Source organism: Bubalus bubalis, chromosome X (assembly GCF_019923935.1).
Source record: "Bubalus bubalis isolate 160015118507 breed Murrah chromosome X, NDDB_SH_1, whole genome shotgun sequence".
NCBI classification, from domain to species: Eukaryota; Metazoa; Chordata; class Mammalia; order Artiodactyla; family Bovidae; genus Bubalus; species Bubalus bubalis.
The window spans coordinates 61,794,856-61,816,408 of NC_059181.1; the positions used below are offsets into that span (position 1 = coordinate 61,794,856).

The following is a 21,553-nucleotide window of genomic DNA, read 5'->3' on the forward strand; positions in this document are numbered from 1 at the left end:
CTCGGATTCTCCAGGCAAGAACACTGGAGTGGGTTGCCATTTCCTTCTCCAATGCATGAAAGTGAAAAGTGAAAGTGAAGTCGCTCAGTGGTGCCCGACTCTTAGCGACCCCATGGACTGCAGCCCACCAGGCTCCTCCGTCCATGGGATTTTCCAGGCAAGAGTGCTGGAGCGGGGTGCCGTTGCCCTCTCCTCAGAATTAGGCAGGACCTCCAATATCATCGAGCCTGGTTCCTGATTAACACATGAGGGGTTGAGGCTCATTTTAAGAGACATGTGCCAGGAATTGCCCGGAGGTCCAGTGGTTAGGACTCTGCACTCTCACTGCCAAGGGCCCAGGTTCAGTCCCTGGTTGGGAAACAAAGGTCCCACAAGCCACTTGGTGTGGCAAAAAAAGAAAAAGTGTGCTAATCTCACAATTGGCAAGAGCTAGAGCTGGCATGTGAGCCTAGGCCTACTTAAACCCTGGTCCAGTCCAGGATAGCAAGCTTAATGATTTCCTTCTGATCTATCCCATGGGAGGGACTTTCCCCTATTTAGCCAGAGACAGAACAGGGCAAAACCAGCTGCAACTTTATTCCAGGTGCTAGCACTCTCCCAAATCTGCATGTTGGCTACCTTGCTCTCTGAGACTCATCTTCATGGACAGTCTCTGGTCTAGCATATTGGAAAGCCAAGCACAGGCTTTCAAAAAGTGATTGTATACTAACGCATATATATGGAATTTAGAAAGATGGTAACAATAACCCTGTGTATGAGACAGCAAAAGAGACACTGATGTATAGAACAGTCTTATGGACTCTGTGGGAGAGGGAGAGGGTGGGAAGATTTGGGAGAATGGCATTGAAACATGTAAAATATCATGTATGAAACGAGTTGCCAGTCCAGGTTCGATGCACGATACTGGATGCTTGGGGCTAGTGCACTGGGACCACCCAGAGGGAGGGTATGGGGAGGGAGGAGGGAGGAGGGTTCAGGGTGGGGAACACATGTATACCTGTGGCGGATTCATTTTGATATTTGGCAAAACTAATACAATTATGTAAAGTTTAAAAATAAAATAAAATTAAAAAAATAAAAAAAGGTAAAAAAAAAAAAAAAAGTGATTGGATGGTTTTTACCTTAATCAGTTAGACAATCCTCCTCAAAAGAGCTTCTTTCCTTTTCATCAGAATGAAATAGAGACTAGCTAAAATTGAAAACAACCTAGAATGACCAACACTAGGGACAATGTTCAGAGAAGGCAATGGCACCCCACTCCAGTACTCTTGCCTGGAAAATCCCATGGATGGAGAAGCCTGGTAGGCTGCAGTCCATGGGGTCGCGAAGAGTCGGGACACGACTGAGCGACTTCACTTTCACTTTTCACTTTCATGCATTGGAGAAGGAAATGGCAACCCACTCCAGTGTTCTTGCCTGGAGAATCCCAGGGACGGGGGAGCCTGGTGGGCTGCCGTCTATGGGGTCGCACAGAGTCGGACACGACTGAAGCAACTTAGCAGCAGCAGGGACAATGTTTGACAAATGATGAACCGTCAACAGTAAGGAATACTGTGGAGTCATTAAAACAATCATTGTGAAGACTATAGAAATGAAATATGCTTGCAGTACAATGGTAAGAGAAAACATAGAATTCAAAATGCTATGTATACCATAATTTCAGCATGTAAAAGTCATTTATGCTCACTGAAGGTAATATTCAGAAAGGGAAATTATTCACATGATGGAAATGTTATAACTTTTAAATGTTCTTTATTTTTCTTATAACATCTATTCAAATGAATGTTGCATAAATAAGTAACTATTAAGTTACTGGAAAAGAAATATTTATTTTCATGGTTACTGAAAATAAATGTTTTCTATTGTTAAATAAGTTTAAATTGAGACACTGAGTGGAACCTAATCCATTGAAATGCTCAACTTCTTCAGCACAGTAAGCAATAAACCTGACACACACAGTAGCAATAAACCTGACTGTTTCAGGCACATTTTCTTGGGTACCTCTCCTTTAATGACATCCCTTCTTTCTCCATTTTCCTTCTCCAGGATTAGAAGCAGATGATAGGAGCTTGTAGAACTGAAAGAGCAGCTCAGGGAGAGAAGAGATGCTAATATTAAGGTCCCAGGTGTTAGGTCATCACTTGTTTCATTATGTTTTGCTTTTTGTTACTTTTAATTTATTTTAGAAACTGTACTTCATAAAAGGAAAAAAGAAATTATTTTTATCTGTAATCCCATCATCGAACAATTGTTCCTGGAGATACATTTTTATAGAGTTACAATGAAAATGTCTATACAATTATGTGTTTGTTTTTTGCCTCAATCTATTATTGCATTTAAGGCTTTCTATGATTATTGCAGTCCTTAGAATTTTGATTTTTATTGTCCACATATTTCATTCAATCTATGTGTCTTTTTAAATGTATCTTAAATCACCTACCCACTCTGATTTTATTGGACACTTAGCTATTACCAGCGGAGAAGGCAATGGCACCCCACTCCAGTACTCTTGCCTGGAAGATCCCATGTACAGAGGAGCCTGGTAGGCTGCAGCCCATGGGATCGCAAAGAGTCGGACACGCCTGAACGACTTCACTTTCACTTTTCACTTTCATGCATTGGAGAAGGAAATGGCAACCCACTCCAGTGTTCTTGCCTGGAGAATCCCAGGGACGGGGGAGCCTGGTGGGCTGCTGTCTATGGGGTCGCACAGAGTCGGACAGGACTGAAGCGACTTAGCAGCAACAGCTATTACCAGCATTTTTAGATTATACATAATGACATGTAAAATCTGTTTGTATCTACATAGTTTTTTCCTGCTTTTGAATGATTACCTTAATGACAAATTGCCAGGAGTGGAATTAGTATGTGAAAGAAAACGAGTATTTTTTATGACTTCTAATATGTATTTCCAAATTGCCTTTCAAAAGAACTATCCGAATTTATCCTGCTGAAAACAGTTTGAAGATATCTTTCTATCCTCTCCCTCCAAGCCAAACCAGCATTGTGCTTGATAATATTTGCAACTTTAATAAATATAAAGGGCTTCGCTGGTGGCTCAGAGGTTAAAGCGTCTGCCTGCATTGCAGGAGACCTGGGTTCAATCCCTGGGTCGGGAAGATCCCCTGGAGAAGGAAATGGCAACCCACTCCAGTATTCTTGCCTGGAAAATCCCATGGATGGAGGAGCCTGGTGGGCTACAGTCCATGGGGTAGCAAAGAGTCGGACATAAGTATAAAATGGTTACCATTCTTTAGTACTAGCATGGTTGAAGGTGTTAAATCACACCATCTAAGAGCCAGAAGGAATCTTAGATTGGGGATTAGATCTTGGTGGCTCTATAATCGTAGTCCAGTGCTCCCTGCCTCCCCTATGTTTGTGTATGTATGACTTGTCTGTTTCATGCCTTTTCCAGCCGCCTAGTGGTGTGGGCTATTGCTGGAGTGGGATGAGTGGGAAAGGGGCAACTAAAAAAGCATTCAGGTTATCCAAAGCCATTGTTCTTCCACATTACCCAAGGGATGCCAAGATGCCAGTTATCTCCAATTTGGTCAATGAAGGGGTGAAGAAAAAGGCAAGTTGATGAGTACTGCTGAAGAATGGAGAAAAGCACCAATGAAAAACTGGCTTGCTTTCCATTTCTGGACCTCTACTCATTTTCAGGCATACATAAAACCCAAAGGTGTACAGGCACTTAACAGAAAATCAGTTACACAATATGTGAACGGCTAGAAAAATTGGCAGAATTCTTCACAATCCTCCCTAATGTGTTCCTGAAGTTTCCCAGTGGGCCTGCTCATGGGGATTGTATTTACTTGTACTTTGTTGCCAGGCGAGAATCAAGGTGTTATATTTCAACCAGATGTCCCGAGTTGGGCTCTGCAAGATAGAGTAGCAAAGACAGACATGTGTTTTCCTTTACAAAGACCTTCTCAGGCCATCACCAGCTGCTTTCAGTCTGATGGGTGGATCTCTCTGCTTGTCAGATTTTCTAGCTCCCGAAGCTTTGGAAAAGCCACCCTGGGTTTATCTAATCCACCTTGGGCATTGCTAATTCTCTTTTGAGTGTCAAGTTACACTTCCAAGAGTTTTCTTAGGCCACCCCCTTGGCTGCCTCCTGACCTGGGCCCCCAGAGTTATGGAGCTTGCTGACCTTAAAGCAGTCTGATTGCAACAGTTCTTTCTAGTGTCAAGGAAATTTGTGAAAGACTTTAAATGGACAAAAAAGATTATTGGATATCCTGACTTGTGCTTTCTTCTGTGTAACGTTCCTTTCATTGGCTTTGAGCTCTTTAACAACTCTATAGATTGTGAAAAACTAAAGGTAATGCAAAATATTCTTATACATAGAAATGCAAATGAATTTTGCCTGTTTTAATGCAACTGGTTATTGTCCCATGGGTATTGACCAGTTTTGCATCTCTTTGAAAATTCAATGCAACATTTCTAATTACCTATGGGAGTCTCTGTCCTTTGAATTCTCCTTTGAACTGGTTGTAACATCTTACTGCATCCCTCATTAATGAGTTAAATACAATTTTTAACCTGTGTTCCTTTTATATTTGTATGAGAATTATGATTTTACCTTTTAAAAAATTATCTTTTAACACTATCTTGCCTTTCCACAGGGGCTTACAGGACCCAATGGGTTGTTTTGTTCGAACTAAACACATTCAGCTCTGTTTACCATGATATTTTCAATTTAGCTTTTCTTTTTAAGGAGAAAAATTCAAAACAGCAACTATATTAGTTATAACTTTAACCAATGCTAACTCCAGCCAGCACTTCTCAGAATTCTGTTCTCCGGCTTCCCCAAAAGACATTTTTGGAAGAAGCAATTTACTTTGACAGTAATTTTTTGGCCCTATCAGAATCTGCAGAAAGAAGCTCCTTGGGCTTTTCCAGAATAGGTCTGATCACCCCCTCAGATGTAGGGGCTTCTCATAAGTCAAGTGGTACTTTGTAGTAGGTTTTGATCTTTCCAAAAGGCCAATTTTGTGACAAAAACAATTTATACTAGAAACTTCTCATTTCTCTCTCAAATTTCAAAATTTGAAGAGTGTATTTAAGGGACAGCTTGACAACTGCATCTTCAAAATATAAATGTTGCTATAATTAAATAATAAAGATAGTCTCATAAAGCCTCTTTTGGTGGCCAGATTCTGAAATAGGCAAGGTAAGATCAGCATTTGCATTCAGCTGGTTGAAAACAGGAATGAGAAAATGGAGGAATACCTCAAAACAAAGTACAAACCAGGAAAATTATTGGGTATTTGTAGGGAATAAGACTAAGAATCAGAAGTAAGTCCAGTGATTTCTAGCAAATTTCCTATTTCATTCTTTTGGTTCAAAAGAAGTAAAATATAACTAATTTATGTGTTTCAAAAATGTTTTAAGATTTAAGGTATAGATACATAAACTAGTGGCTTGTGGGGAAAGGAAGGAGGGGAAATTGGTTCTAGTCCAGTTAATTCATTAACTTGATAGGCATGATTGTTTTGGGGCTTCAGTTTCTTTTGAAAAAAGGATGGGTTGGACTAGGTGGTCTCCAAAAGGTATTCTAGCTCTGATGTCTTGAGTCAGCTGTAGAAGCTAAGGAAAGAAAATGGCTGTGACTTTAGAAACTCTGGGGGTTAAACAAAGTGAAGCTCTGCTAAACTAAGGCTGTCATACTTATTCTTGCAAGACTAAGGCCTTTGGGCCTGAAATCAAGTCCCCTGAAACCAAATTCCTCTGCTGAGTTTATGATTAACCTCTCTTTCCAAAACTTTATTCCCTTTCTTGCCCTCCCTTGTACCCCTCAGGATTGAGAAGTATCAATGAAAAGAGGGCATGAAACCAAAAAGGGCTTCCCTGGTGGCTCAGACAGTAAAAAAAATCTGCCTGCAATGCAAGAAATCCAGGTTCAGTCTCTGGATTGGGAAGATAAGGGAATGGCAACCTACTCCAGCATTCTTGCCTGGGAAATCCCATGGACAGAAGAGCCTGGCAGGCTACAGTCCGTGGGATCACCAAAAAGGACCCTGCAGCACCTTCTCAAGTACAAAAGACCCTCCACATTCCCTGTTTTTCTTGTTTGTAGAAATAAGGCTTTAGTCTCCTAGGCCTTCCCTGAGTTGCAAAGATCAGGCACATGCAGTTATTAATTAGGGAAGTGAGACAATGCAGAAACAAAGGAAAAGCAGTTAAGCATGAAAAGTAATAATAATAGTTCAGCGATAAAATAGAAACCTAGTTTTTCCTCAAGGGAGGAACATAACAATTATACACATATGTTGTGTTGTTTGGCAGAAACTAAGATCCTTCACCCAAATGAAGGAGGATGGCTATGAAACAGGAAGGAAGGGGTGAAGACACAACTTTTATAAGAATGATATAGCCTTTGAGGATATGACATAAATTGGTTAGAACCAAATAGGTCCAAGATGGTAGAAGATTCTTGACTTCCAGTGGACCTGGAACTTCATCATATACTCACTGTAATACATTATCATCTATATGTATGGCTGATTCCCTTTGCTGTTCACCTGAAACTATCAAAACATTGTTTGCTAATTGGCTGTACTCCAATACAAAATAAAAAGTTACCAAAAAATACATTAACATCTAAATGACACATCCACCAGCACCATTGGCAGTTCTGAGGTTAACCATAATAGGATAAAAAGTGGGTGGTGGCCAAATTCCTAGAAATCTCTGCCCCTTCCCCCAGATAGTTGGAATAACCCTCCAGTCATTAGACTATGAAACTACCCAGCCTATATAAACTAACCATGCCATATTTTTGGGCCTCTCACCTTCTCAGATGGCCCATACTCTGTCTGTGGAAAGTGTTTCTCTCTTAAAAAATCCACTCCTTACCTATCACTTTGTCTCTCACTGAATTCTTTCTGTGATGAGACATGAAGAACCTGAGTTTAAGTCTGAGAACAGGTTTGTGATCTAAATTAAAAGACCATGGGTTTGGAACTTCCCTGGGAGTCCAGTGGTTGGGACTCTGTGCTTGTAATGCAGGGGGCACAGATTCAACCCCTGATTGGGGAACTAAGATGCCACACAGTGAGGCAAAAAAAAGACCTTAGATTTGAGTCCCAATTTGGGTTTTAGCTGGGTTTAAGTCACAGCACATGGGTTCAAGTCCCAAGCTGAGTTGGACAGTTTCAGCTACATGCTGACCATAGGCACCCCAGTTGATTAAGATTCCTGAACATCCTGTTACCTCACTACCAACCAATCAAAAGAAAGTCATGCACACTGCAGCCCTTATCAGAGATGTTGCCTTTAAAGATCCTTACCTGAAAAGCTTATTGGGGAGTTCAAGTCTTTTAAGCATGAGCTTGGTGCTTTTGTGCATGAGCTTGGTGTCCTGCACATAAAAGTAGTAAATGTGGTACTTCCCTTCACTGCAAAATTGTGAAGTGTTGCAACATTTTCCCAGTGTCGCAAAATTGGCTTTGCTGTGTGACGGGTGAGTGGACTCAAGTTCAGTTTAGTAACACACACAAGTGCCCAAGTTCTGTCGGGCAATAGTGAAACTTAAGCCACTTCTCTGGGCTGCCACCTCATTCCCTCTCAGAGAGCAGTCTCTTTTCCCAAGCAATTTGACACATTCATAAAGGCAGCTCCTTTCGCTTAAGCGTGGGCTTGGTGTCTCAACTCCATTTTCTATGGATCCCACTTTCTATTGCCAGGTTAAGCTTAGCTTCCAGACTCCTCACAAAAGAGCAAGTTTATTGAAGCTTATTCTTCACAGCCATTGTTTATAAAGCACATTTCTGTCAAACAAAACCTATACTCCTAGAGTTAATTGGAAATAGGTTCCCATAAGAAAAATAAAATTTCTACACTAACTGAGTTGAACTTATAGGAAGAGAAGGGTTAAGTTGGTGATCAGGACTGCCACAGGCCTGTGGCCTGCTGGATTAGGCCTCCTGAGCATTCATTCCTTAGTTTCCACAGCTCATGGAAATTCTGTGATCTATGTGTGCCTACAGACAATACTCAATATCTCCTTGAAAAGTGGAGAAATAAATGAATGAAGTTAAAAATAGAAAAATGAAAGAATCAATACAATGTCTTCTGGGAAATTTTCACTGAGAATATTCCTTTCAATAATGCTTTGAAAATCTCCTCTGCCACCACACATACTATTATTACTCCTTCGCTCTAGCTCATATAATCTCCTGGGTCTATATTTTCTTCTACTAGAATCTTATTTAGTTTTACTATTTTCAAGATCTAATTTGATTTGGCTTTGGTATTATCCTTTCGCATTAGACTGTACGATCATATTGGGGTGAAGAAAGTGTACCACCAACTAACATCTAATAGATTCCAACTTGAAACTTACAGAAAACCCCTTATTTCTTGGGTTCCTGTGTATGCAAAATAAGTTATTCATCATGGCACAATGGATATGCCATGGCACATGGGCTTTTCAATTAGGATAGACCTAGATTTGAATCTTAGCACTACCATTTACTAGCTGGGGGGTATTAGGCACATTACTTCACTTTTCTTTGGACCTTTTCTTTTAACATGTAGAAAAATGCACAATTTCCGTCAAGAAGTTGTTCTGTAATTGAGCACAACACTATGCAGGCTTCCTGGAACAGACACCTCCCCGGTATCCTCTGCTTTCACTCTGCTCTAGATAAAAATATTTGATGCTCATTTCCTGAGTTGTTTTACAGATGTTAAGACCCTTGCACCAAGTGGAAGATGTTAACTACTTAATGACCATTGCCTCCCAGGCCTACTGGATCCTAAGGATTTATAATGTTAACTCCTGTGACACAGCCTGGTTAACTCACTATTAACCAATCAGAGAATTGTGCACAAGCTGTTCACATTCCCTAGGATGCCCCTCCCTCCCTCATGTTGCTTTTAAAAATGCTTTCCTGAAACCCACTGGGGAGTTTGGGTGTTTCAAACATACTTCCTTTACTCATTTCATACATATAAAACACACACACACAAATATCTATCAGACATTGATGCCCTAAGACTCAAGTTCAGCCAGAGCTTATCTTCAGGCACTGATGTTACAGAGTTCTGCTTACTGCACGGCAGGTCAACGAGCCCAAGAGACGACGTGCTGAGGCAAGGAAAACAACTTTATTCGGAAAACCTGCTTACCAAGAAGATGGCAAACTAATATCTCAAAAAACCATTTTGTCAAGGTCTGGATGCCAGGTTCTTTTATAGAGCCAGAGAGAGAGAGAGAGAGTGAAAAACAATGAGGAAATGAAGTCAAAAGGCAGAACAGAGAGGGAGAGGCAGTGAAGAAATAAAGTTAAAACGGTCCTCAGTGTGCATGTAAAGTCACATCAGTTGTGTCTGACTTGTTACTCTATGGATGGTAGCTCTCCAAGTGCCTCTGTCCATGGGATTCTCCAGGCAAGAATACCGGAGTGGGTTCCCATTTCTTTCTTCAAGGGGATTGAACCTGCATCTCTTAAGTCTTACGCATTGCCGGGTGTGTTCTTTACCACAAGTACCACCTGGGAAGCCCCACACAAAGGGTCTTAAGTCTTGCAAAACATTTCAGGGAAGCGCCAGCCTTTGGAAAGGGGTGTGTTAATCTCTTCTTTTTTTTTTTTTGGTAGTCATTCACAGGTGCACTGGGTCAGGTTATCTCATTATGAGCTGAACAAAGGAACTTCAGTTTAACAGTAGGCAGAGAGGCAGGGTCCTTTGAGGCAGGCCATTATGTATGATTATAATAACAAAGCAATGAAAAACAAGTCAAAGAACCAGAACTGGGTCAAAATTGGGTCTTTTCTGCAACACTGACTATTGACCTTGGATATAAGCTTCCAGGCTTCCTGTCCTTCCAGAAGCCAGACTATTTACCGAAAGATTTCTTTTCTGGACTTCTATTGAGTAAGTACTAAGCAGGTAAGTTGTTGTTTTAGTCGCTAGTCAGTTCAGTTCAGTTCAGTTCACTCAGTCGTGTTCGACTCTTTGCGACCCCGTGGACTGCAGTACACCGGGCTTCCGTGTACGTCACCAACTCCTGGAGCTTGCTCAAACTCATGTCCATAGAGTCAGTGATGCCATCCAACCATCTCATCCTCTGTTGTCCCCTTCTCCTCCTGCCTTCAATCTTTCCCAGCATCAGTCTTTTCAAATGAGTCAGTTCTTTGCATCAGGTGGCCAAAGTATCAGAGTTTCAGCATCAGTCCTTCCAATGAATATTCAGGATTGATTTCCTTTAGGATGGACTGGTTGGATTTCCTTGCAGTTCAAGGGACTCTCAAGAGTCTTCTTATCCAACACCGCAGTTCAAAAGCAGCAATTCTTTATCACTCGGCTTTCTTTATAGTCCAACTTTCACATCCATACATGACTACTGGAAAAACCACAGCTTTTTAATATGCTGTCTAGGTTGGTCATAGCTTTTCTCCAAGGAGCAAGCATCTTTTAATTTCATGGCTGCAGTCACCATCTGTAGTGATTTGGGAGCCCAAGAAAACAAAGTCTGTCACTGTTCCCATTGTTTCTCCATCTATTTGCCATGGAGTGATGGGACTAGATGCCATGATCTTAGTTTTTTGAATGTTGAGTTTTAAGCCAACTTTTTCACTCTTCTTTTTCTAGTTGCTAAGTCATGTCCAACTCTTTTGCTATCTCATGGACACAAGGCCTGCCAGTCTCCTCAGTCCATGGGATTCTCCAGGCAAGAATACTGGAGTGGGCTGCCATTTCCTTCTCCAGGGGGTCTTCCTGACCTAGGGATCGAATCCACATCCCCTGCATTTGCGGGTTCTCTACCACTGAGTGGATTCTTTACCTGGGAAGCTCAAGCAGGTTAAAGGGGTGATTAAATTCTAACAATAGGCTGTTTCCTTAGCATTTCTTAGTTCAGGGATACATTTGCTAGTTTTCCTGAGTTATTTAGAGGGAAGATTTTGAGTTGGGGTAATTTGAATATTTGTTCAACTTTTGCAAACCCTGAAACTCTTAAGACATGGGTGAGTGCTAACTCACTCAGTTGTGTCCGACCCTTTGCAACCCTATAGACTGGAGCTCACCAGGCTCCTCTGTCCATGGGATTCTCCTGGCAAAAATACTGGAGTTGGTTGCCATTTCCTTCTCCAGAGGATCTTTCTGACAGAGGGATCAAACCCACGTCTCTTACGTCTCCCACATTGCAGGCAGATTCTTTGCCGTCTGAGCCACCAGGGAAGCCCCTTAAGACATGGCAAGTCCCCAAACCAAGAAATGTACCCGTGAGTCTGGCCTAGCTCAGAGGTGTAGTGGGAAGAGGCATAAGGCCATTTAAAGGCACTTTGCTGTTAAATTGCATCTGTGAAAAACAAAGTGATTATTTTTCAAAAAAATAATTGTAGGGCAGACAAAAAATGATGCCTGGCATTTCAGTAAACAATGAATGTTGTCTGCCATCAAGCCATCAGCCAATGCAGCCAATCCCTGCTCCAAGGGTGCACCCTGAGGGGAATTCAAGATGGAGATAAACTGGATACTGGCCCTAGATAGTCAAAGGTGCATATCAAAGGAATAATTTCAATGAGCCCAGACTCTTACCTCTTCCCATACATAGAAAAGCACTAAAATCATTAACTTTAGATGTCTGGTTTGTGCAATTAGCAGTCATCCTTTGATGTTCCATTACATGTTTTGTTTTGTTTTTCAAACACCTATTTTGAAAAACACCCACTTTTCAAAAAAACCTATACATCCTGGCTCCTCCCTTACCTCTTTGGAAAAGTTCCTCAGAGTTCTCTGAGAGGCTGTCTATAGTGCTCAGTAAGTTCCCAAAATAAAACATAACTCATAACTTTTAGATTGTATGGGGTTTTTTTTTCAGCTGATAGTAGACTGTACTCATTGTAGCCTGTATTAATTGTTTTTTTCTACTGATGTATCCTTAGCACTTAGAATGGTGCCTGGCACATAGCAGGCACTCAGTGAGTATTTATTCAATGAATATGATAGTTCAACCACTGAAAGCCAACAGTATTCCCTCAATATAATCTAGTGGGTAGGAGGGTGGGTTGGGGAGTTGGGGCAAGTTTGCAAAGTTATTATAGCTTGAGAGTCTTCCAAGTCCTATCACAGACTGTTTATCACAGAGCCAAGATTTGATCCCCCAAATGCCTGACTCTCCGGGCCTGAGCCCAGATCTGATTTAAGAATCTAGTCTAGTCTAGTGTTAGTCACTCAGTCATGTCTGACTCTTTGTGACCACATGGACTGTTGCCCACCAGGCTCTTCTGTCCATGAAATTCTCCAGGCAAGAATACTGGAGTGGGTTGCCATTTCCTTCTCCAGGGGATCTTCCCAACCAAGGAATCAAACCCAGGTCTCCTGCATGGCAGGCAGATTCTTTACCATCTGAGTCACCAGGAGGCTCTGTTTAAGGATCGGAATTCCCCTAATCTCTTTCCTCAGGAAACATATATTATGGGCAGTCAATAAACTCTGGCCAGATCAACTAGGCAAATGTAAGTGTGATGAACAAATATGAAAGTTTAGTAAGAGGAAGAACCCTAGGCTAAAAGTCAGGTACCCTGACTATATGATCTTGGAAAAGTCATTCTATCTCTACCAGCTTTAGTTTCCTCCCCTCTTAAATAAGGGCTTCTCAGGTGGTGCTAGTGCTAAAGAATCCGCCTGGCAATACAGGAGACGCAAGAGATGTGGGTTCGATCCCTGGGTCAGGAAGATCCTCTGAAGTAGGAAATGGCAACCCACTCCAGTATTCTTGCCTGGAAAATTCTATGGGCAGAAAAGCCTGGTGGGCTACAGTCCATGGGTCACAAAGAGTCAGACACAACTGAGCACACACACACGCACCTCTTAAATAAAGGCAAATGGCCACTCCGTTCACCACAAAGAGTTGTTTGGAAGAGGTGACAACCTGTAAATACACAGCCAAAGGTTTTCTTAAAGCCCTACTCTGCCAAAAACTGAATTTGTGATCTCACTATGGTGGTCCTGATGTGCCATGTATCAATAGCTCTGTGGAATGTGCAGTTTATTTCTAGGCTACTTGATGGTCTGAATGGTGGACTGATACACATTCCAAGGGATATAGATGCAAATGACATTTTGCCAACAACAAGATCTTCTATTTTTGAATGAAAAATTCTTCTCTTGAAGTGAGAGGCTCTCCATATGCTCAGCCTCCCTGTGAGTAGCCAAAGGCTTTATTGGAAAAATGAATACTCCATGTTAATGTTGTGCCATCTTGCTCTCTTATACCAAGAGGCATGTTTATCTCCTTATCACTGCTTCATGGATTTCTGCAAACATTTCTATGCCAGTCATGGCTATAGTCATTTCCTCCAGCAAGTTAGAGGTCTGCTGCTTTTTCTCTTCTTCAGTGTGTGTTTTACAATTTTTTTTCCTAAATACTAAATATGCTTGGCATTTTATTTTACTTTGCTTTCCATTTAGAACTGTCGTCTTGTCTCCATCAAACCCATACTACTTTTGCCTACAAAACACTGCTTAAAATTCATCTATGCAGAATCTTTAATCCATTAACAAAGATTGGGTAAGCACTCGCTCAAGGTAAGCTCTCGCTCAAGGTAAGCCCTCTGGGGGTTGAGACGAGGTCCCGCCCTTTGAAGAGCAGCAACTGTAATCTGGGGAAAATGAGACCCTCATACAGAATGGTGGAAGAATTAGCAATTGAGATTGGCATATTCTAAATGCCAGAGGAATTGTATAGACAGAGTCTCCTGGTTGAGAACACTGTGGGCAGGTGGGGGGTCGAGGGGGGGATATGTGGAATTGAGCTTGGCCTTGAAAAATGTGCTGATTTTGAATAGGTAAAGGGGAGGGACAGGATATTAGAAGGAGGAAAAGGGAGTAATGTCAGCAAAAGGCATTGAGGTAGGAATGTATACGTTTGTTCCCGGACAATGAGAGACACAGTTATGCAGACAGAATTTTGTCAAGGCCTAGCAACAGCATGGCTGGAATGGTAGTAGCGTTAGTCACTCAGTCATGTCCAATTTTTTGTGACCCCACGGACTGTAGCCCACCAGGTTCTTCAGTCCATGGAATTCTCCAGGCAAGAATACTGGAGTGGGTTGCCGTTCCCTTCTCCAGAGGATCTTCCAGACCCAGGGATTGAACCCAGATCTCCCGTACTGCAGGCAGATTCTTTACTATCTGAGCCCTACTTTAGGGCCAGATTGAAGGGCTTTGGATGTTGGGCATTCTGTTACTGTTCTGCAATCAGTTGATGGCAAGCTATTTAGGCTTACTATACAGAAGAATGACCCTGGGAACCAAATTTAAGCACATTCATGTAATCATAGTACACAGAATGTCCTTGGAGTTGGAGCAAAAGGGTGGTAGTGGCAGCAGCCAGTCTCGTGGGAGAAGAAACTATGACTTCCATCTGGTTTATAACTCTACCTCCCAGGAATCTCACAGTTTCTGCCTATCTGTCTCTATAAAGCTGAATTTTGGATCTATTTGCCAGTAGGCAAGCGCTAAGGTTGAGAATAGAATATGGAATGTTTGAACCAATCAGATCTGTATTCAAATTCAGACACTGCCACTTAGTTGTTTTGTCAATTTAGATTGGTCATTTAACCTGTCTGGTAAAGGCCTCAGCTTCCTCATCTGTGAAATGTCATAATACTAACTTCACACAGAAGTTAATGAGAAAGGCTGACACATAGGAGATAGAGGTTCAGCCAGTGTTCTTTACCTTCCTGATCCACTCCTATAATTAGCTGTGTGGCTCTTTCTTTTTCTCTGGGGGTGTTGCCACATGTAAAATGAAAGAGCTGTTCCTTTCTGTTTTACCATACTGGAAGAAATGCCCTTGCCTATCCACAAACCCATCTCACTAGTTCTCCTTTCTCTCTCCTCTTAATCTACCAGGGAAGGAATTCAGCCATTTCTTCAATAAATATTTATTGAGAGTCTATTGTGTCAGGTACTGCTCTTGGTCTGGTAGATAAAAAAGTGAACAAAAACACAAAAAATCTCTGCCCTCCTGGAACTGATATTCTAATTGTGGCTTCTTAGGACTTGAGATTGGCTAAATGCTCCTTTTTTATTTTATTTTCATTATGATGATAGTCTTTGAAAACTTTATATTTCATCCATAAGGGCTAATGAGGAGACACAAAGATATTTCTGAAGCATTGAGGCCATACATTAAGTGTCTGAAAGAAAAAATTGGCTGTGGCTAATATATTTAAGATTTATGATTTCTGTAATCTCAGGACTGACCTCCCCACCATATGCTTTGCTTTCGTTCTTTTTGTTTCTTTTCTTCTGTATTCTTTCTTACTTCCCCTTAATTTTCTTCTTTCCTGCCAGCCTAGGTCTTCAGTTCGGTTCAGTCATCAGTCGTGTCTGACTGTTTGTGACCCCGTGGACTGCAGCATGCCAGGCTTCCCAGTCCATCATCAACTCCTGGAGCTTACTCAAATTCATGTCCATCGAGTCAGGTCTTAGGCCTACCCTTTTCAGGTCAATAAGACTGCTAATTATTCCTCACATGGGAATATTCCTTACATAGTGACCAAGAAGCATACATACTTCCCCTGCTATGGTCATTTGGCTCTCTATAATCACAGACTAATGACTCTTGTCAATTTTGACTCCACTAATCCTTTCCATACTTCATTTCAGGGTCTATTATTCTGACGTTTGCTACTTTTTAATTTGTTTTTCTGTTTGTTTTTTGCTCTGAACCCTTTTCTGATTGGTGCAGCTATTGAAGATACAGCAGTTGCAGCAGTGTACATCTGGAACACTTGGCCGACTTGTTGAACTTCCCCCAGGGACTACTCCAGGGAGAGGAGGAGAGGGGTGGAGAGGCCAGAACAGTTGCCTGCAAATAGAGATGCCAGTACTGTGGACCATGCTTGTAAAAAAAATCCACCTTATTCTGGACCTCAGTTTCCCCATTTGCTTATTGAAGGCACTTGTTCTCCACTCCAAACTCCTGTTGCAGTGAAAGAGGAAAACTACTCGGGCTGTGGATTCTCTCCTACAGCACTTTCTACAGTGTAAAGGGATCAATACGTTGAAATAATATACCAAGAAATCTTAGGGACTGTTTTATCTTGCATGAGGCAGCGTCACTTCAGTCCCACCTGGCACAGATGGGCTTCTTACGCTTAGACTGAGGCCCCAGACTCACTCCAGGAGTGGGACTGACTCAGTCCCACCCCATTCTCACTCCCTTTGGCTCTCAGGCTCCTGGGTCTCCTTTTCTTTTGGCGGGCCATTGAATTGCAAACACAGCAGGCATGGTTTCATTCCAAACCCAGGACTGTTTTAATTAGTTTAACGTCTGTTAAACGCTTTGAAGATTGAAGGAAACAGATAAGTACTGGATGATGTTATTAACAACTGCAGTTAATTGCAAACATTTCTATTAATACTAGTTTCCGCCTCCTTTTCTTTGCTCTAGTTTCCTTCCAAGGTTCCCCAATTCTTCTCAGCCTCCCTCGCCTCGCCTCCTCCTCTCCCCTCTCCCCCACAACCCCGAACTGGCGCTCAAGGGTTAAATTGGGGCGGAGTCCAGGGATGAACGACAGCCGCAGTCACCAACTGGAACAGGGCGAGCTAGAAGAGCTGGGTGGGGCCGCGGGACAGAGGCGAACCCACATGCCCCCAGGCCCCGCCCCGCGGCTGGAGGCCCCGGGTGGAACTGTAGGGGGCGGAGCGGCGAGGCTTGGCGGGCCCGGTGGTTGGGCGTACCAGCACCCGCTTGAGGCACGGGGCGGGGTCGGCCGGGGCCTCCTCCCTCATTCCCTCGGCGGGCCGAGCCGCCTGTCCCTCCCTCCCCTCCTCCTCTCTTTCCCACCCCTCGGAGAGGAGCTGCACATGAGGCTGCTCCCTGCTGGGTCCCGCCCAGCCTCCGTCGCGCAGGAACGGGTCCCTGCAGCCCCCAGCCGATGGCAGGACAGTAGCCGCCTGTCAGGGGTCGCGAAGGGCTGAGGCAGACGCGGCGGCTCCCGGGCCTCAGAGAGTGGGTGTCTCCGGAGGCCATGGGCTACCCCGAGGTGGAGCGCAGGGAATCCCTGCCCGCGGCAGCGCCTCGGGAACGCGGGAGCCAGGGCTGCGGCTGTCGCGGGGCCCCTGCCCGGGCGGGCGAAGGGAACAGCTGCCGGCTCTTTCTGGGTTTCTTTGGCCTCTCTCTGGCCCTCCACCTGCTGACGTTGTGCTGCTACCTAGAACTGCGCTCCGAGTTGCGGCGGGAACGGGGAGCTGAGTCCCGCTTCAGCGGCCCCGGTACCCCTGGCACCTCGGGCACCCTGAGCAGCCCCGATGGCCTCGACCCCAACGGTCCCATCACCCGCCACTTCGGGCAACGGTTTCCGCAGCAGCAGCCACTGGAACCGGGAGAAACTACGCTCCCCCCAGACTCCCAGGATGGGCACCAGGTGAGTCACTCTGGAGGGGCAGGGCCCCCTCACCATGTGCGCAGGGCGGGGGCCGGGGAAGGACTCTGCCACCTCGAGCCAAGTTCGACGGCTGGACCGGGGAGGTGGTGGGCGAGCCAGGGAGAGGTCGCCTGGGGGCAGGTTGTCCTCGGTGCCTGGCCCAACTCACCCTGCGTCTCTCAGGACCCCCGGACTTGGGAACTCTGGCCGGCGCCTGCCGCCCCCGGCTCCGGCTGCCTCGGGAAGAGTTGGCGGCGCTCCCGGCCGGGCCGCGGCGCGAAGGTGCGGGCGCTGCCCCCCTGGCCGACTAACGGCAGCAGCCTGGCCGTTCTGCTCCCGGTGAGATTCTCCGCCCGCTGTGCTTGTTTTTTCGTGTCCAGAGCTGATGCCAGCACTAGCAGACTCTCGTTTGGAGTTGGAGCTGTAAACAGCTGTAATAACTGCTCCACGCCCGTTGAAACAACTTTGAACCGTGTTTTCCTCGCGGGGTCCTGGTGCGCTGACCAGATCGTGGACTTGTTCACACTTACCTGCAATTTGAGACGAATTGTCCTGGGTAATTTAGTGAGGATCAGCGCCCCTGAAGAAATCTGGTAGAAATATACCGTCTTGCTAGACAACTTCTGAAACAGCAAATCGCTTTATTTAGGGAAATTTAGTGCACTTGAACTAAATATTCTCGTTTGCCATATTTTGTCTCATGTAAAACTTAAGAGAAGCAGCCAAGGATCTTTTTGAGGTGGTTGAAGAATAACAGTCAATTTGTTCCTCTTGAGGAAAAGGGGAAGTTGTGCAAATAAGCTCCTTGAGGTGAGCGACCCAGGCCTTCTATATTTACTACCACATTTAGAGTCATTGCCATACTGTATAACATTGTTAGTGCTACTCTGACCACTCATCCAAAGCTGGTGTTGCATTCATGATAATGCTGTAATATTAGGACTGACACAGTTTCTACATTGTAAAGTTGTCCTGAGCCTTAAAATGTTTTGCTAGCACACTTCAACTTATATAACAGTTTATCAGAGAAGTGAATCAATAGACATGCTTCTGGTACTTGAAACTTTAAACACTGTACTACACGATAATTAACTAGGATTCTGGTTCCCTGCATCTATCCACCCTGCATCCCTGACTATACCCAGTAGAAATACTTAGCAGCTGAACTTTGGTATTCTGTGAAAAGATGAAGGATTGAACTTCCTTAGTCAAATAGTTGCCAAGGCTTTTTGGCATTCAGAATTGACAGACCTATGTTTGTAGGTTGAGGACTAGCAGAACAGCTGTATTCTGGGGATTCTGTGATGGTATGGGATTCTCATATGGTCTATAATGACGTTTAGTTGCCTTTGCATGGTACTTGAAATAGTTCTGTCTAGGTTTAAATACAGTGCCCTATCTTCTGTCCTTTATTCTTTCTGTTTCAGTCTTTTCGAGGAGTAGAAATAAGCATACTGGCTCTTTACATTTACTGACATCAATTGGAGTTAGAGTTTTTTGTGAATTATGAGGAGCCATGAGTCCATTTGATCACTCACCTTGGAGAACACATAATTCCTATGGGGGAAATGACTTGTCTAAAGTCATACAACTATGATCAAAATTAGAATGGTAGCTGGTCTCTTTGCTCCCAGTTCAGTTCCCATTCCACGAAATACTACTTTCTGGAGACTTTTTGTCAGGTAGCTGGGTAGAGCTTTGTAACTTTTACAAAGTAGTTTGCATCATTTTTGACTCTACCTTCATTTTAGCCAGACTAAGTTTAACCATGTATTCCTTGTTCTTCCTGAACTTCACTTTCAGGAGAATTAGAGTATGCTTTGAAGGAATTTTAGCCCAGAACAAACTTAAGATTTAAGGATATTAGTTTTAGTATACCAAGCCAAAAAAAAAAAAAAAAGGAAATGTTGATTGGCTAGTAAATTGATACTGCTACATCTTGGGTAAAATTTTCAGTGCCCTGGTGCACCCTCTGCTGGCTTTGCAAGGACATTCAATTGCAGTATTGCTGACAGTAAAGATTCTACATTGTGCTGACAGATTCTGATTCATAAATAAGGAAGTAAACAGCCTAGTGGGATTTGGCCACGTAGGTCATATTTTTATATTTCAGTTTTCAACACAAACAGCTGCTGTTACAGCAACTCTTCGATGGAGAGGAAGAAAGATAAAACTATACACCCTTCCATGGGCAAAACACTCAGGTTTCACACCAGTTTATCTGCAAGGAGTGCAGACAAACTGATAAGAATAAATTGCAGGAAGGTGTCATGAGACCAAGTAGGGAGAATAGTCACAGGTACTTCATTGTATAAGGTCATGCAAACCTATCCATGCTATGAGAGGATGGGCTCAGTTATGACTCAAGAAAGGGATCTAGAAATCACTGAAGATGTATGTATGCCACCTTTCAATTTTAAAACTTTAAAAACAGAATAGAGAAGGAAATTAGGGCATTCAGGATACATAGCAGAGAGATCAACAAAATTCTCCTAGGGACTTATTAGAAAAGCCTCCCCAGTGGAGACAGTTGTTCATGATAAAAAATGAAAGGGTCACTGTGGACCTTCTGGAATCATGCCTGTCTCCTACAGCTGGAGTAGCTGAGTATCTGGAGGTTTATCTGGATACTCACTGGAGATGATCTCAGGAACTATTATTATAAATACATCTCATCAGTCTCTGAGTCAGATAATACACAATATTATTGTTAGAGTAAAATAAAAATCACTGTTTATGAATCTGTGAAGAAGTTGGCCCAGTTGTGACTGTGGTCCTAAAAGCCAAGAATATGGTGGGCATTAACAGGAAGAGTGTTGAAAACAATGATGAAACGAAACTCTTATCATTTCCCTGTAAAAGACGAAAAGTGGATTTGCATTCACAATCACGTAGGTAATCCTGGTGGCTGCTCATCAACAAAAACTTAACAGCTGATACAAATCTCCAGAAGCCAATCTAAATTGATCAAAGTGTTGGAAGGATTTTCTAGTTGTTTTTTTCAGTCTGTAGAGAGAGCAGTAGAGAGAAGGATATGATCAAAGTATACTAAACGATGAGAGAGATGAGTAAGTTTAATGTACTGGTGTAATTTAACAATATAGTTCAATAAATAGGAAGCCTTCTATGAGCCAGCCACTATATTAGTTATTCAGTTCAGTTCAGTTCAGTCAGTTCAGTTGCTCAGCTGTGTCTTACTCTTTGAAACTCCACGGACTGCAGGCTTCCCTGTCCATCACCAACTCCCGGAGCTTGCTCAAACTCATGTCCATCGAGCTGATGATGCCATCCAACCATCTCATCCTCTGTTGTCCTCTTCTCCTCCTGCCTTCAATCTTTCCCAGTATCGGGGTCTTTTCCAATGAATCAGTTCTTCACATCAGATGCCAAAGTATTAGAGCTTCAGCTTCAGCGTCAGTCCTTCCAATGAATATTCAGGACTGATTTCCTTTAGGATGGACTGGTTGGACCTCCTAGCAGTCCAAGAGTCTTCTCCAACACCACAGTTCAAAAGCAACTACTCTTTGGCACTCAGCTTTCTTTATAGTCCAACTCTCATATCTATAAATGACTACTGGAAAAACCATAGCTTTGACTAGATGGACCGTTGTTGGCAAATAATGGCTCTGCTTTTTAATATGCTGACTAGGTTGGTCATAGCTTTTCTTCCAAGGAGCAAGTGCCTTTTGATTTCATGGCTGCAGTCACCATCTGCAGTGATTTTGGAGCCCAAAAACTAAAGTCTGTCACTGTTTCCGTTGTTTCCCCATCTATTTGCCATGTAGTGATGGGACCAGATGCCATGATCTTAGTTTTCTGAATGTTGAGTGTTGAGCCAACTTTTTCACTTTCCTCTTTCTCTTTCATTAAGAGGTTCTTTAGTTCTTCTTCACTTTCTGCCATAAGGGTGGTGTCATCTGCGTATCTGAGGTTATTGATATTTCTCCCAGCAATCTTGATTCGGGCTTGTGCTTCATCCGGCCCAGCGTTTCTCATGATGTACTCTGCATAGAAGTTAAATAAACAGGGTGACAATATTCAGCCTTGACCTACTCCTTTCCCGATTTGGAACCAGTCTGTTTGTTGTTCCATGTCCAGTTCTAACTGTTGCTTCTTGACCTGCATACAGATTTCTCAGGAGGCAGGTCAGGTGGTCTGGT

At 43.2% G+C, this 21,553-nt stretch overlaps 1 protein-coding gene across 16 annotated transcripts in view; it reads left to right on the forward strand.

Annotated features, from left to right (window-relative positions):
* EDA (ectodysplasin A) overlaps positions 1 to 21,553 on the forward strand; it is a 480,070-nt gene that overhangs the window by 68,468 nt on the left and 390,049 nt on the right. For 4 of the 16 annotated variants that reach the window (XM_044937289.2, XM_044937300.2, XM_044937304.2 and 1 more), the window contains exons 1-3: positions 9,243 to 9,900; positions 13,426 to 13,542; positions 15,713 to 17,393. In XM_044937289.2, coding sequence (XP_044793224.2) covers positions 16,998 to 17,393 — 396 coding nt within the window. In that variant the 5' untranslated portion in view covers positions 9,243 to 9,900; positions 13,426 to 13,542; positions 15,713 to 16,997. Of the gene's footprint in view, positions 1 to 9,240; positions 9,901 to 13,425; positions 13,543 to 15,315; positions 15,469 to 15,712; positions 17,394 to 17,576; positions 20,654 to 21,553 lie in introns of those variants that run through there. The other 12 variants (XM_044937301.2, XM_044937302.2, XM_044937291.2 and 9 more) reach the window with 10 other exon arrangements.